Source organism: Bos indicus x Bos taurus, chromosome 12 (assembly GCF_003369695.1).
Source record: "Bos indicus x Bos taurus breed Angus x Brahman F1 hybrid chromosome 12, Bos_hybrid_MaternalHap_v2.0, whole genome shotgun sequence".
In the NCBI taxonomy this organism is placed as follows: Eukaryota; Metazoa; Chordata; class Mammalia; order Artiodactyla; family Bovidae; genus Bos; species Bos indicus x Bos taurus.
Window position 1 is genome coordinate 52,510,291 of NC_040087.1, and position 16,968 is coordinate 52,527,258.

At 41.4% G+C, this 16,968-nt stretch overlaps 1 protein-coding gene across 1 annotated transcript in view; it reads left to right on the plus strand.

Moving 5' to 3' along the window:
- The window catches only part of SLAIN1 (SLAIN motif family member 1), a 53,196-nt gene that overhangs the window by 12,031 nt on the left and 24,197 nt on the right, over nt 1-16,968 (plus strand). Inside the window, 1 exon segment of the mRNA XM_027557755.1 lies at nt 3,245-3,384. Within this exon segment, the coding sequence (XP_027413556.1) occupies nt 3,245-3,384 (140 nt within the window).

A 16,968-nucleotide genomic window follows, 5' to 3' on the forward strand; every position in this document is an offset into this window, starting at 1 on the left:
CTGGTGGTTCAGCTGGTAAAGAATCCGCCTGCAATGCAGGATACCTGGGTTCAATCCCTGGGTTGGTAAGATCCCCTGGAGAAGGGAAAGGCTACCCACTTCAGTATTCTGGCCTGGAGTATTCTGTGGACTGTATGGTCCATGGAGTTGCAAAGAGTTGGACTTGACTAAGCAACTTTCACTTCACTTTATTTATTCCTCAGTGTTTTACATAGATGACCATGTCATAAAACAGATAAATTTGTTTCTATCCAAGCCAAATTGTTGCCTGATTGCAGTGGCCAGAACCTGCAGACCTCGTATTGTTCTTGATATTAAGGGGGAAGTGTTCAGCCTTTCACCGTTCAGTTCAGTCCAGTCGCTCAGTCGTGTCCGACTCTGTGCGACCCCATGAATTGCAGCACACCAGGCCTCCCTGTCAATCACCATCTCCCGGAGTTCACTCAGACTCACGTCCATCGAGTTGGTGATGCCATCCAGCCATCTCATCCTCTGTCGTCCCCTTTTCCTCCTGCCCCCAATCCCTCCCAGCATCAGAGTCTTTTCCAATGAGTCAACTCTTTGCATGAGGTGGCCAAAGTACTGGAGTTTCAGCTTTCACCGTTAAGGAGCCTTTTTTGGTGGTCGTTTAGTTTTGAAATCGTGTCTACTCTTGCAACCCCATGGACTTGTAGCCTGCCAGGCTCCTTTGTCCATGGGATTCTCCAGGCAAGAATACTGGAGTGGGTTGCCATTTCCTTCTCCAAGCTTTTTTTGTAGATGTCTTTAATAAGACTGATGATGTTTCCTCCTGTTTCCAATTTACTGAGTTTTTATCAGGAATGGATGTCATATGTTTTTCTTTGTATTTTGAGATTATCATATGGTTTTTCTATTTTAGTATATGTGGTAAGTTACACTGATATTTGAATGTTAAGCCAACCTTTCATTCATGGGATAAATCTCACTTGGTAATGATGTATTCCTTTTACATATGGTTGTACTGAATTCGCTAAAACATTTAGACCTGTTGGTTCTGTGTTCATAAGGGTCTTCAGTTTCCTACCTTGTGATGTCTGTATCTGGTTTGGGTATCAGGTTTCATGGCTGTGCTGGTCTCAGACTGTTAGCATGTGGGGCTCTCTTCTATTATTTTGAAAGAATTTGTGAAGAATTGTTGTTCCTCAAATACTTGGTAGAATTAGATAATGAAATGTTCTGGGCCTTGGCTTTTCTTTGTGGGTAGGTTTTGTTTGTCTTTGTATTATTCTTCTAACATGTGTATTTATTTTTAAAGTGCACATGTTGTAGCAAACATAATTGCGTCTCTTGTGACCCCTTTAAACATGAGGAGAAACTTGCTCGCATGCCCATCAAAGTATTTCCCCTTAGTTTTTATTGCTCAGTGTGTCTAGGGCGTGTGCTTAAACTGATCATTGGGCAAATGGGATTAATGGAATTGGCACAGTTGGCTCAGCTCAGCACATCCCTCTCAAGGTAGAGTCTCCAGATGGCAGTATCAGTATTACTTGGGAACTTGTTAGACGTTGAGTTCTTTGATCTCACTCCAGACCTACTGAATCGGGTTGGAGCTGCCTGCAATGATCAGGTGTTAGCAATTTGTGTTTTAACAAATCCTCAGATTTTGATACGTCAAAGATTGAAAACAACTGGCCTAGACTAATGTTTACCTAGGGGTATAGAGAGAGCTTTGTGGTAATAGTTTAGGGGTCTGACAGCAAGGAAGGGTGAAAGGCGAGGATCCACATAGCTTGGTAATCATCTTGCCACAGCAGGCCAAGGTGGGACTCAGGAATAAGAATTTTGAACTAACCAATATACTGTCAATGAAGCCAGGACTGTGGGCCACATTCTAAGGGAAGAATGATATGTTAGGAGTACTATTAAATTGATTAAAAGAGGTATTTTGGAACCTTCCTCTCTAACAGGAGTCAGCAAACCGTGTCCCATGGGCATATTGGACCTACTGCCTGGTTTAAAATCTAGCTAATCAGCTTAGATTTTTACATTTTTAAATGATGGGGAAAAATCAAAAGAATACTGTTTTGTGACATGTGAAAATTATGGGGAATTCAGCATTCCGTATCTATAAATAAAGTTTATAGGAACAACAGCCATACTTGTTATTTATCATCTGTGATATTTTGGGGTTGCAGAGGCAGAATTAAGTGGTTACGACAGAGACTGTGGCCCCAAAGCCTATATATTTACTAGCTGGTCCTTTATAGAAAAAAGCTTGCCAACCGTGAACTATAAGGGTAATTTGCTAAATAGTACATTCCGCAACCATCTGGGATAAATTACTCTAATAGGTGGTGGACCAGACTGTAACATAAAAGAGTGAATAACAAAGTATGTTATTTCAGGAATACCACCGCATTGGAATCATGGTAACTTTGCTTGAAAGAGTTTTACTTTAATGAGATTTGTAATTAGAATGCAGCTTTATATAGCAAGGTCAATTACTGGAGCCTGTGATTGTAATTTTCTTTCTTCCTTTTTTTAGTCAACTGCTGGTTAAGCCTGAAGATAAAGCTTTTTGTATTGCCCTATCACTAGAAAATATTCTAAAATGTACCAGGAGAGAAAAATCCATGTTATGACTTGAGTGGCTCTGGGGTGGTTATCCTGCCCACTTCTGTGTAATAGTGTGGGTGCTGGAGTGAGCTCTTCCCAAAACAAATTTTTGAAAGCAGTCAGGTTTTAATTGAGATGTAAGGACCTACCAAATTTAGTATAGATCTGAGACAGGGGACATACCTGATATATTTAAGGGTTGAGAGAATCAACACATAGCTGACTTTCATTTGTTTTTAGACTTATTTTTTAAAATGCAAGTCAAATTTGCCTTGTTTGCCACATCATGTTTATATGCGTGACCCCAAGGTCACAGAAAATGCTGTCATCAAAGAGATGAGATGAAAATGTTCATTTCCAGAAATACAAGTGAGCTGGTCAAATCATCATGGTGGCCCCTTTGAGGTCAGTTCAGTAACAAAAGCCCCAGATCTCTGACCCGCTGAGACAATATTCCGTAGTTTTTTGAAGTCCTCCTTGCCACCAAGCTACAGAAGGTGTCATCTTCTACTCGGGGATGTTTGTCTATTAAAAATAACTTTGATATTTTGAAATAATTAAATGTTAAGTTATAGAAACTGTTAAATACATGTTGTTTTCTCAAGTAGAAGAGAGGTAATCTCTATATAGCTATATAATCCCTATAATGCAGATTTCTTTTTTTAAGGTTGTACGTTGGCTCTTCAAAGACATTCCCGTCATCAGAGAAATCCCTGAGTCCTTTGCAGTGGTGTAGACATGTCCTAGATAACCCGACTCCGGAGATGGAAGCAGCAAGGCGTTCCCTGTGCTTTAGACTGGAGCAAGGTAACCGCGACCCGTCTACCCACCTCCTCAAACTCCCGCCACTGTCCACTGGGTCTTGTTGCTGGTTTTGGAGTAGACACTGAAACACCTTACCCTGAGGGGCGGGTGTTGCATGCAATTCACTTCACATGTTTACACAAGAGGGTTTCTCAGTGTAGAATATATTTAGTTCTGTGCTTGTTTTCAGTCATGTTTTCAGCTCCTTTTAGTGTTGTAGGAATACATATTTTTCTATTTTTTTTTTCTGTGTTTACAAACATACCACTAAATAAAATGGATCAGTCTTACATTCTCCTCGGATGGTTATAAGATTGTGTGGTTGAATTCCAAGATAGCAAACTGGGGTTCCACTGGGATCTGGGTACAGACCCTTTGAGTTCCCTAAATGTTTACTTGGATGTGTTAACTGGAAGTCTTAACTTTTATAAACTACGAGATAGTCTTCATATTCTATGTAACATTAATTACGGAGCCCAGCATACGTTAAAAAAAAAAAATCAGGATAGTTGTAGCAGGGAAAGAGAAAGCAAAAGGACTGAGCAGTACTCAGCTCTTGGCTATTTTGATAAAGCAGGCTAGTACTTAAGGCTGTGATTGCTGAGACTTTTGCTTGTTTCCTATGCTCTTGGTATCTGTTTCATTATTGAGGAACACTTTATTCCATGGATCACTCATGTCCAGATCACACTGGAGCTTGAAAACGGGGTTAAGCGTTAATCTTAACCCTCCAGATGAAAGAATCAGAGTAGTTGGGAGTAGGGCCAAGAGAATCTACATTGACAAGGTCACCAGTGCAATTCCTAAGCACGTTGAGGTTTGAGAACATGGCCTATCAAACTCTTGAAGGGTAACAAATGCTTATAAAATGTGGACATGATAAGATAGCTCTTAATTCTCGAGCTCTTAATTCAGACAGTCAGAACATTAAGTTCTTGATGTCTTTCATTGTGTTCTAACTGTGTTTATCTGAGGCAGTGACTCCACTCACTTTTAGGCGTGAGAACAGGGATGGTTAGAGAAGTTTATTAATGAGGACACAGTGGTCTTTGGAAGCAGAGCCAGGGCCTGGGTCTCCCTGACACTGAAGGCTGGTCTTAAGTAGTATTCCATACTGCTTTACTGGCAGAGTTAACAGAAAATGGGGGCAGACGTCCGTTTTAAATGTATCACGTTCAGTCATGTCCTACTGTTTGTGACCCCATGAAATGTAGCCCGCTAAGGCTCCTCTGTCCATGGGGTTCTCCAGGCAAGAATACTGGAGTGGGTTGCTGTTTTCTCCTCCAGGGGATCTTTCCAAACCAGGGATTGAACCCGAGTCTCCTGCATTGGCAGGTAGATTCTTTACCACTGAGCCACCTGTGGGGAAGGCCAAATTAGAAATCAGCAAGTTTTACTAGCATTTTAACTGAAACGAAATAAGTGATGTAGTAATGGAAAGTTTGAAGAGTGGAGTAGGAACAAAGGATTTCAGTTCAGTTGCTCAGTCGTGTCCGACTCTTTGTCACCCCATAGACTGTGGCATGCCAGGCTTCCCTGTCCATCACCAACTCTGGGAGCTTACTCAAACTCATGTCCATCGAGTCGGTGATGCCATCCAACCATATCATCCTCTGTCGTTCCCTTCTCCTCCCGGCTTCAATGTTTCCCACCATCAGGGTCTTTTCCAGTGAGTCAGTTCTTTGCATCAGGTGGCCAAAGTATTGGAGTTTCAGCTTCAGCATCAGTCCTTCCAGTGAGTATTCAGGACTGATTTCCTTTAGTATTGACTGGTTGGATCTCCTTGCAGTCCAAGGGACTCTCAAGACTCTTCTTCAACACCACAGTTCAAAAGCATCAACTCTTCAGTGCTCAGCTTTCTTTATAGTCCAACTCTTATATCCATACACGACTACTGGAAAAACCATAGCTTTGACTAGATGGACCTTTGTTGGCCAAGTAATGTCTCTGCTTTTTAATATGTTGTCTAGGTTGGTCATATCTTTTCTTGCAAGGAGCAAGCGTCTTTTAATTTCATGGCTGCAGTCACCATCTGCAGTGATTTTGGAGAAAGAGAAAATAAAGTCTGTCACTGTTTTCATCATTTCCCCGTCTATTTGAGTGATCATGATCTTAGTTTTCTGAATGTTGAGCTTTAAGCCAGCTTTTTCACTCTTCTCTTTCACTTTCATCAAGAGACTTTTTAGTTCCTCTTCACTTTTTGCTATTAGGGTGGTGTCATCTGCAGATCTGAGGTTATTGATGTTTCTCCCAGAAATCTTGATTCCAGCTTATGCTTCATCCAGCCCAGCATTTCGCATGATGTACTCTGCATATAAGTTAAATAAGCAGAGTGACAGTATATAGCCTTGACGTACTCCTTGCCTGATTTGGAACCAGTCTGTTGTTACATGCCCAGTTCTAACTGTTGCTTCTTGACCTGCATACCCATTTCTCAGGAGGCAGGTCAGGTGGTCTGGTATTCCCATCTCTTGAAGAATTTCCCACAGTTTGTTGTGATCCACACAGTCAAACGCTTTGGCATAGTCAGTAAAGCAGAAGTAGATGTTTTTCTGGACCTCTCTTGCTTTTTTGATGATCTGGTGGATGTTGGCGATTTTATCTCTGGTTCCTCTGCCTTTTCTAAATCCAGCTTGAACATCTGGAAGTTCATGGTTCATATACTGTTGAAGCCTGGCTTGGAGAATTTTGAGCATTACTTTGCTACCATGTGAGATGAGTGCAGTTGTGTGGTAGTTTGAACATTCTTTGGCATTGCCTTTCTTTGGGATTGGAATGAAAACTGACCTTTTCCAGTCCTGTAGCCACTGCTGCATTTTCCAAATTTGCTGGCATATTGAGTGCAGCACTTTCACAGCATCATCTTTTAGGATTTGAAATAGCTCAACTGGAATTCCATCACCTCCACTAGCTTTGTTTGTAATGATGCTTGACTTCACATTCCAGGATGTTTGGCTCTAGGTGAGTGATCATACCTTCATGATTATCTGGGTGGTGAAGATCTTTTTTGTCTAGTTCTTCTGTGTATTCTTGCCACCTTTTCTTAATATCTTCTGCTTCTGTTAGGTCCATACCATTTCTGTCCTTTATTGAGCCCATCTTTGCATGAAATGTTCCCTTGGTATCTCTAATATGCTTGAAGAGATCTCTAGTCTTTCATATTCTGTTGTTTTCCTCTGTTTCTTTGCATTGATCACTGAGGAAGGCTTTACTATCTCTCCTTGCTATTCTTTGAAATTTGCATTCAAATGGATATCTTTCCTTTTCCCCTTTCTTTCGCTTCTCTTCTTTTCACAGCTATTTGTAAGGCCTCCTCAGACAACCATTTTGGCTTTTTGCATTTCTTTTTCTTAGGGTTAAAACTTTGGTGACAGATGCATGTGTAAGATTATGGCCAAGACTCTGCTCTTGATTCTGGTCTCATTTCCCTGAATGGCCCTAAGCAGATCAGCAAACTCCCTGGGCTTTCCTCTTTCAAGGGTTGTATCCTTAAGTTTCCTTATTCCGACACCTCTGATTCAAGGACTTCTTTTGTGTATGTTTTCATCTATGCATTTGGCTCAGTTTCATTTGAAATTAAAATTCAGTTAGAATCCTTTAAGTTCAAGGATCAACAATATGAAAGAGATCAGACAGGAAATATTTTAGGCTCTGTGGGCCATCCAATTCTGCCATCCCTAGAAAACAGCTGTATATATAAACATTAGTGGACAAGGCTGTGGACAGAGAATTGAGTTTCCATGGGATTTTTTTTTCATGTGTCAAGAAATACACTGTTTTTTAAATTTTTGCTTTTTACCATTTTTAATGGTTAAAAATATTCATAGTTGGTGGTACTCTACAAAGAAGCAGGAAGGATTTGGGCCCCCCAGGTCATAGGTTTGCCGACCCCTGCTTTAGTTCACTTGCACACAAGGTGATTTAACACAATGTAACATATTATAGCTGAAAAATTAATCCTAATTGGTGGTTATTTTTGAGATTTTAGATTTATTATCTAGTTTTTCATCTAGTTTTTTACTCTAGATATTTTATCTAGATTTTATCTAGTGCCTTATTATCTAGTTTTCATTTCATTGGCAAGGGGCTCAGGCAGAATTGTGAGGTCAGGAGGACAAGAATTACAGTTTTATTCATAGTGTAATTTAACTTTCATATGAAGGTATTTGAGCAGAGAACTAGCTTTTCAAATCCAAAATTAGTCTTTTACTAAATTTGTATATAAATCTAAATCCTCTTTGGCTGTGACATTAAATGCTTTTGTTCCAAAGATCCATGATCCATAATCCCATTATGAGATAAGAAATGGATTAGAATAGGTGGTCCAATGGATTAAAAACAGTGTTTGAAGGTTAATATGTTATATAGCACAATACGTCTATAGTTTAGTATTAGTCCTCTGGACGTAATAGGGAAAATAGTAAGTTCCCACCACATTGTCCCGTGCCCGTTTTATTACCCAGATGCAGTTTCTTGAAAGCTCTTCTGGTTTTGTTGTCTACCCTCTTTTAAATTCCATGCTTTTATGGCTATTGCTTGAGTTATCCAATTTAGTCAATATCGGTTGGCTTTCTACTTTGAGTGGTGACGGTTTCATTGTTAACTCCCACCTCTCCCCCTCCCCAGCTATTTCTTTTCTCGGCATATTCTCCCATGTAGCTTTTACCAATCTTGGGATACGTCAGTACTGATTATGATAGCAAGAGTCATATCTAAGCCATGCAATATTTTATCATTGTTTCTTTTTTGTTTTATTTAACTTTGTTTTTCCTAGAGTTAGTGACCTTTGTCATTAATTTATCCTCGGACTCTCCAAATGAAACCTTCACAGTGCGGTTAGATGTGGACTCCGACCAAGGGTTTTCATGAGGTTTAACTCTTCCTCCAGGTAGTGCCCTTGTTGTCCCCACAGCCTTACCTGTTCTCTGTAGGCCTGTGTACATCTATCATGGTGGGACTTCCTTTGCCCTCATCCTGGGAATTCCGCATTGTGTCTTCTGCATCACATTGCTAATAGTGGAGACTTCTAGTGAAGTCTCCCAGTTTAGTGAAGTGTATTCTGCTGTTGCTTTTTGTGGGGAGCAGGAGAGGAAAGAGGATATGTGGGAGGTAAACGCCGAGAATGTTGTATGTCTGAAAATGACTCTGTTGTACCTGTCTTTTACACTTTGTTCTTTGGGCTGCATTTAGATTTCTTGGTTTGAAACCATTTCCAACAGTTGAGAAGGTAGTGTTACATTATGTTTTAGCTTGAGGATTGCTGTCAAAGTCCTATACCGTTCTCATTTTTGATCTCTCTGCTTAAAATACACTGGATATTTTAGAATCTTTTCTTCCTGGTATTTTGAAATTGCTGTGTTTTTTTTTTTTTTTTTTTTGGTGCTAGACAGTGGTCTGTTCTAATCTGGAAACTTCAGCTCTGCAAAATTTCATGCATTGCTTCTTTGTAATCGCCCTTCCCCTCCAGTTTTCTCTGTTCTTTCTTTCTAGCTACTCCTTTAGTCAGATACTGAATTTCTTAGACTGGTGTTCAGATTTTATATTTTTCTCTCCTTTTTTTTACTCTTGATATTTTTGGGGGGGACGTATTCTGCTTTCTTGAAGATTTAAAAAGTGCATCTGCTGAAGTCTTGCCAAGTATTTATTATGGACCTGGTTTGTGTTGAGCACCGTTTTAGGTGATGGGGATCCAGAAGTGCCCATATCATATTTGAAGTCTGTCCTCATGGAGTTTACAAGCTAGTTTACAGATAGTCTCTTGATCCCCCCGTCTTTTCGTAAGGCACCCTTATTTGTGTGAAGTATTGTAAATCTAGCAGCTTTGTGTTTCAGTTTTAAGTGATCAAACCTGTCTCTGAGAAAGCAGGAGAGGAGCAGCTGCATGAGCCAGAAAGGGAGCCCAAGGGTTTTAATGCTTTTCCCATACACTTTGCATCAGTCATCTTGTGTCTGCTACCAGTCTCCCTGTGGGTAGGGTAGGGTAGGGTAGAATGCCGTACCCTCTGGGACCCTTACCTTCAGTTTCAGAGCTTTTCCAGGCCCTTGTTCATTTATCCTCCACTGTGGACCGTCAGAATGTTGAAACCCAACTGGGTCCATCACCTAATGTTTATCTGGTTTTTTAATTTCTAAACAAAATGATTCTTCTTAGTCTGATAATATGTCCTCTCCTATTCTCCATGTGGATTTAGACTTGGGTTAGCTGCAGTTCTAGGGTGGTATTGTAAGATAATAGAGAAGAAATCATAATTAATCCTCCATACTGAAGAATTCTTATTGGAGTAATTTATAGCTAATTATTACAGCTAATTAACTGGCATCAGAAATTATAGTTTTAACTTAAACTTTATTTATAAAATAGCATGCATGGTCAAATGGAGTAATGTATTTTAGAAGTTTCAAGTAATTCAGTCATAAAGTGTTTTCTTTTTGTTTAGACTTCCTTTCTCTCCCTTGAACCATCAGCATCTTCACGTAACAAACATCGCTGACCATCTGTGAGACCAGGGTTGTATCTAAATTGCCCGAGGACAGGACTCTGTTCTGTTGATCTTACCAACTGTAGAAGGGGACCTGACATATAGACACGTTAATGGTTGAATGAAGGGATGTAGTGGACGAGGTTTTGATCTAGTAGATGTAGTGCATCAGCCCTACCTAACTCTGTAGTCAGGCATGCCACGTGTTTCCAGGGTCTTGCTTATAAATGGGGCCATCTAACAGATTTCACAGGGCTGTTAGATTTCAGGAAATGTTGAATGTGAACTTAATATGAAAAATGGGAAGTGCTATATAAATAAATGGACACATTCCTAATATGTAGTTCTTTCTTTAGAGACTGAACCAAAAACTACAGGGAATCCTCTTAGTTTGGCTATTTATAGACAATGAATAGTGGTTTTTTTTTTCTCCTTTTGGGGGTGAGACTGTTTTCTCTACCTATAAATAAAGATACTTGGTACAGCTAGGGGTCTCAAATGGAAGTTTTACAAGTATAGTTTATTCAGTAATAGAAAATTCAAGAGGACCTCTTGAGTCTGTTCCTTTTCTTCTTAGATCTCTCTTCCGTTTCTGACATACTTGTCTCCATTCTTGCCCACTTCCCCCACCCCTTAGAATATAAATAACAAATACCATAGAACTTTCATGGGTAGCATTAACTTGCATGATATCCTAAACTGAAATAAGGCTAATCTAGAGTCTTTTGTTAAGTCTGTGTCGTGAGACTGGGACGTTAAATAACCAAGTAACGATCAAAAAGTTTATCTAAGTAATATGAAACACCCAATAATGTGGCTCAGTTAATTTGGGGCCAGTTAATAAAAGCTTATCTTGCCTTAAGATTCTTGAATGTCCATAGCTATTGAATCAGGACAGGTCACACTTGAGGAGCATGGGTTTAGTTTTCACCAACAGTGTCACCCTGCACACCTAGCCATCTTGGGTCATGTTTCCCTGTGACTGTCTCTCATTTCCCCTGGGAAGATGTCCTAAGCAAATGTGAAGAGTGAAGAGATATTGCTTCTTTATGGAGCTTTTCCTCTTATCTTCATATGACATCAGTTCCCATTCTTGTCTCAGTTGTTATGATGGAGTGTTTCTCTCTAAATTTAGCCAGTGAAGAAGGAAGTTGTCAGCTAACCCAGTGCTCTGAAGGTGGCCTTTTTCATTAGCAAAAGCCACACAAATTGAACTGAGACGTTAAGAACCTTATCGAGTGTCTGTCACCCGGAGCCTGTCCAGTTTCTCCTTGCGTGGGCCTGAGATGGTATCTCCATCAGCTCGTGTTTCCAGTCTTGAGGTGCTCTGTCAGATTCAGAACACAAAATTAAAACTGAGTCCATATGGTTCATTTTAGGTAAGCTTCGTAAAGGGTTCCCTTTCTTGTTGGAGAAGTAATCTGGAATCACACTAAAATGTTTCTATGGAGACAGGGTCTCTTGACATTTGCCCTTATCTCTGTGTGCTGGAAATCGAAGCTGCATTGTCATGGCCGTGTGCTTCCATCACAGCCTCGCTTTACTTTGGGACTCAGGATAGCTCCAGTGTGTGTGCCTCATTATCGGGAAGGATGTTGAGTACAGGAAGTAACACACTAATAGGGACTGTGTTCCCGTGAAATTAACTTTCCATCCCTTTATATCCAGCATATATATATATATATATATATATATATATCTCCATCCTTTATATATGTTATTTGCCAGATATTCCCAAACAATCACCCTTGCTTTTAATTGCCAATTATGCATGTGTTTCTGTTTGGTTTAGTTTTGTTTTATATTTCTACCATGATTAGAAATAAGCTTATTTATTAAAATAAGCATTAAGTTATATGACAGTACATAACATTTGTTATAAAGGAGACATAATTGATATGCTATTTTGTTATCTACCCTAATGAGAAAAAATAAAACAGATTCTCCCAAAGCAGTTGTTTACTGCTTTTCACGCAGCTCTGATGATTGATGGCACTTGTCTTTATGGCAGTAGAATTTTCTTTCGGTAGGTGCTCATACTTGCTTCTTGGGGCCTCTGTGTGTTTAGTCACTCCTTTGTGTCTAACTCTTTGCGACCCCATGAACTGTAGCCCACCAGGCTCTTCTGTCCATGGGGAGAATACTGGAGTGGGTTGCCATTTCCTCCTCCAGGGGATCTTCCCTGCCTCGGATGGAACCTGCATCTTTCGCATCGAAGACGGATTCTTTACCCACTGAGCCATCAGGGAAGCCCTGGAACCGCTACAAAACAGTCAATTTCTGCAAGAATTTGTAGACATCTTTCCTGAGACACTAGGCCTTGATCAGAGATGATTCAGATGCTGAATCGTGAACTAAATGTATGGAGCACTTGCTCAGTGCAGGCGCAGTGCTGAGGGCTGAGGGTGCAGTAGTGGGATGAGCTTTCCACCTGGCCTTTGGAGATGTGTCCTGTACAAGGAACGGCGGACACCGATAGCAGCTCTCGTTCTCTTTTTTTCCTTTCCCTTAACCATTGTTCCCCATCCCTTTTGGCACCAGGGACTGGTGTCATGGAAGACAGTTTTTCCGCAGACCGGGGTGGGGGCGTTTTGGGGTGATTCAAGCACATGGCATTTATTGTGCACTGGATTTCTGTAATCAGCCCCACCTCAGATCATCAGGTGTTAGATCCCAGAGGCTGGGGGCCCCTGCCTTAAAACAAGCATCATGATGTTCAGGGGCCTGAGGGGGTGTGGCCGGGAAATGCTTTCCTGGGGATGTGACATGTCAAAGCCTCAGCAAAAGTTCGGCTGGTGATAGTGGGGGAGGAGGGCAGGGAGCAGCCCAGACCACAAGAGCTGCTGTAGGAAGGCCCTGAGACCGGACGAGGCTCGTGATGTAAGAGGTGCTGGCAGACCATCGTGGTGGGAGTGGAGCGCAGGGAAGTGAAGAGAGAAAATGTGAGCTGAGTGACTCAAGAGACTAGGGTAGAGGACTCTGGACTCTCTCGAGATGGTCGGGAAGCGTTTGAATAGTTTAGGCAAAGGAGTGGCGTGACTGGACAGGAAAGCCTCAAGGTATTGTCTGAGTTGGCTTACACGACTGAGCGTTTTATGAAATCTGGCGAGATTTGGAAAGTTGAAATAGCGATTTTAGAAATTCTTTGGCATGTTGAAGTTAGGCTTTAGCATTTTCTTCAGATAATTCTTTAACTTGTTCAGTCACTGAGTTGTCTGATTCTTTGTGACCCCGTGCACTACAGCATACCAGGCCCCCCGTCCCTGCAGCTTAAACTTAAAAATGTTTTCCTCCTGCTTCTCTCATTAACATCCTGAATTTCTTGTGTGGCCTCCTTTGAGAGGCAGGAGTTTAAAATGTGGCCACACACATCATTGTGCTTAATTTACTTTGAAAAGACACGGCGTTGACAGGCTCGTGTATTTCGAATGCATGGCGCTTTACACTGGTGTGCAATGGCACGTGTCGTGTGCTTGACTTTGGAGCCCCTGTCACTGTGTGTTGAACACTTGTGAGTTTAGTATTTTTCCACTTCTTACAGCTGTAAGACTGCAGTTCGTGAACTGGGGTGACTTTAAAAGTGTAAATTGTATGACAGTCAGGTTTTAGTCATCTTGTGTGTGCTTGTGTGTTCATACACATGTGTAAGTATGCACATGCAGTGTGACCGTGTGTGATCTTCCGTTTTCATTGCATTTTTTGGATAATGAAGTGGAATCAGGAAAAGGATACTCGCGCAGTATGAGTTGCTAGTGTGTGCTGAAGCTGATGACCACAAGTTGGTGGGGTGTCTCATCATCAGGGTAAAACCAGGTATGTATGCTTACAGGAAGCAGAGAGATCTGATTGAGAAGCAGAGCTCGAGGCGACGCCAGGTGTCCATGTTAGACTCAGGAAGCGGGCAGGAGGAGTATTAGAGGAACTCTGAAAGCCTACCGCCTTCCTCCCCTGAGAGAGAGAGACCTTTCCTTTGTGTGGTTGGGAATCTCAGCCCCTCTGCTGCTCTACGTCCAGGCACCTGTGGGGAGCATGCTTATGGAACAGGCCACCTCTTTACGTAGTGGCTGTCGTCCGTTTTCTTAGAGGCAGCTTGGGGTAATACCTATACTAGTGCAGAAGAAACTCATGCTAGTTACCTGTTCAGATGAACTTAGTCTTTATTCATAAATAATGAACCAGCAATCAAGTCTCACTTGTGGTTTGAGAAAACTTAAGAGCATGAACAAAATAGATCAATTACTTGTAAGAAGAACGTAACTATGGGAATTGAGAGATCAGTGTGTTCCAATTCAGGAGGGTAATACAGTTTTCAAACAAGAACAGCTTGCTCAGAAGAGCAGTGGTCAAAGTATTACTATTTTTAGCCATTTTTAACTTCTTGAAAGTACTGAAGTAAAAATGGAGAGGGCTAAGAACCAAGCCACTTCTCTGAATTAGGCAAAGGAATCTCCCCAGAAGAGAAAATTGAGAGAAGTTACAAGAGGAGAAAGGGATGACAGAGGATGAGATGGCTGGATGGCATCACCGACTCGTTGGACATGAGTTTGGTTAAACTCTGGGAGTTGGTGATGGACAGGGAGGCCTGGCGTGCTGCAGTTCATGGGGTTGCAAAGAGTTGGACATGACTCAGCGACTGAACTGAGGGCACTTGGAGGACAGACTCAGAATCTCTTATCTTTAACAGTTGTAGAAACAGGAACAGATAGTTTAAAGGAAGAAAGAATCAGTAAATAACGGAATAAATTTTCTTTGAGCTGAAAAAAGACAAGCCCTCAGCATACACTAGGCTAGGTGAAAAAAGACCTTGATATCCTGATTTAATTCAGATTTTCCAGGGTTAAGGAGAAAATCCTAAAAATGTGCTAAGAAAGAAATAAGTTCTCTTCAACATTAGTAGACCTTAGACATTGCTTAAGTATTTAATATTGGGTGCAAGATGGGAAATACTATCTTTAAAGTTTTGAGGGAAAGTTCATTTCAAACTGTAATTTTGTACCCAGGCAAATAATAAGTTATGGAGACAAGTGGAAGAAGTTTTTGGATCTGTGAAGACTTAGAAAATTTTACTTTATGCCTCTTATTTTCATGATGGAAAAAGTAACAGGAAAAAGATGCATCAGGTCTCAAAAACATTGGCCACTGAGATGACCTAGGAGAAGGCAAGGAATATAAGAAAACGAGTTGGCTCTGCAGGCTGGTGATGTTCGGGTCTAGTGCCAAACAGTTAGTTCTCTTTTTGATTTTTTTTTTTTGGTCCTTTCACAATGCTCAGTTCTCCAGTTAATGGTACTTACTTCACGAAAACACTGAAATGCCACATTTATGTGGCTTAACAGCCAGTGGTCACCTTAAAGCAGGTTTAGCACAGAACGAATTCACAGGAAACCTTGACAAAATTGAGATAGAACCATCAAATCTGCGGACAGAAGGTTGGAGAGGGTGAGCATGCCCTAAATGTCGAAACTTCTCACTGCAGGGAGTCAGGTACAAGCGAGCTGGTGGTTTGTCTACTTAAAGTTGCACTTACATGTGAATTACATAGCTGTTGCGAATTCCAAGGCAACACTCCTGGAAAAGGGATCTGGCTGTTTTTTACTTTTATGTATATTTTAATGTTCTTCTCCATGGAGATATTTTAATAAAATCATGGAGGTGTTTAGTTTTAGGGCCGAAAAATGTTTCTGCTTTGTTAAAACTTGGCTGTTTAGGTGTACTTTCTACCACCACTCCAGATTAGTAGGTCAGAGGCCTTTTCTGCCACTGGAATGTCGGCCACATATATTGTGTCCCTTCCTGACAGAAGAGTACCCCAGCTCATGAGATACTAGACAGGCAGGATGGTCCAGAATCCATTTCTAGCACTCTTCTCTTTAGGAACTTCTGCGTGCTGTCTCTTGGCCTCCTGGGCTTGGATTCTTAGCACACTGTATGTGTTCTTGGGCAGAAAGACCCGTACCGGTTATCCGGGCTTCCCAGGTGCCTCAGTGGTCAAGAGTCCACCTGCAGTTCAGGAGACCTGGGTGGGGAAGATCCTGTGGAGAAGGGAAAGGCTACCCACTCTGGTATTCTTACCTGGAGAATTCCATGGATAGAGGAGCCTGGTGGGCTGACAGTCCATAGGATCACAAAGCGTCAGACAAGACTGAGCCACTAACACTTTCTTTGCAGTCTGTCCTTAGTGTTGGTTGGGGGGAACCCACTATACTGACATGAGGTCATGTAGCTTGTTTCTTCATAGCCTCAGAATCTGTAACATCTTCCCTGTCTTATCACTGCCGTGTAGAACTTGAGTTGTTCTGACCAGCTGTCATGACTTGGCTCTTGTCAAAATTGAGAACAGCTGTGTGCAGTCCACATGACACCATTGCATCACTGATAGAGCCTTAAGTCACTCTTTTCCCTTGTTCTTTGCGGGTTCTGTTATTACTTCCACGTAGGCCGTCTTCTTACATTCTGTGGCCATCTTCACTGTCCTTAAATTTGATGTAAGCCATAGCAGTCAGACCTGGGGGGAAAATGACTTCTCCACAAGGGAATTTTTAAACATGCCTTTGAAGTCTAGTTACTACTAAGTTTAGATTTATTTTTAATCTCCCCTGTTAATTGCAGATGGCAAGTCTGATGATGATGATGACTTGTGAAGCTGTAGAGGTCACTCCAGCCCTGGATAACACTGGATTTGGTCCATGTGCACTTAAAGCTGGCAGCTTATCTTCAGTTCTGACCAGTGATTAAGTGGAAACAAGTGGACAATCCACAGAATTTCTCTTCCCAGCCCTCATTTCCCAGCTTGACTTGTAGACCATTGTCCTGGTTAGAGAAGACCCGAGAAGGACCCAGTAGTAGGAGAAGGACCCAGTAGTAGCTGCGAGAGAAGAGTGTTCAGCATGTGGTCTCGGGACTGGTGAGGGTCTGAGAAGTAGCAGAGGCCTAATGCCTGAATCGTGATGATGAGCCCTTTAACCAGGAATGTTAGTTTATCTATGAAGTTCAGATTAAGAGTGATTATGAAACTGATCCTTACGGAATAAATATTAAGTAATGCTCCTTCGTGGTGAAATTTTGTAAGTCGTATTCAACAAGTATTAAACGTTTATCTGCCAATCTT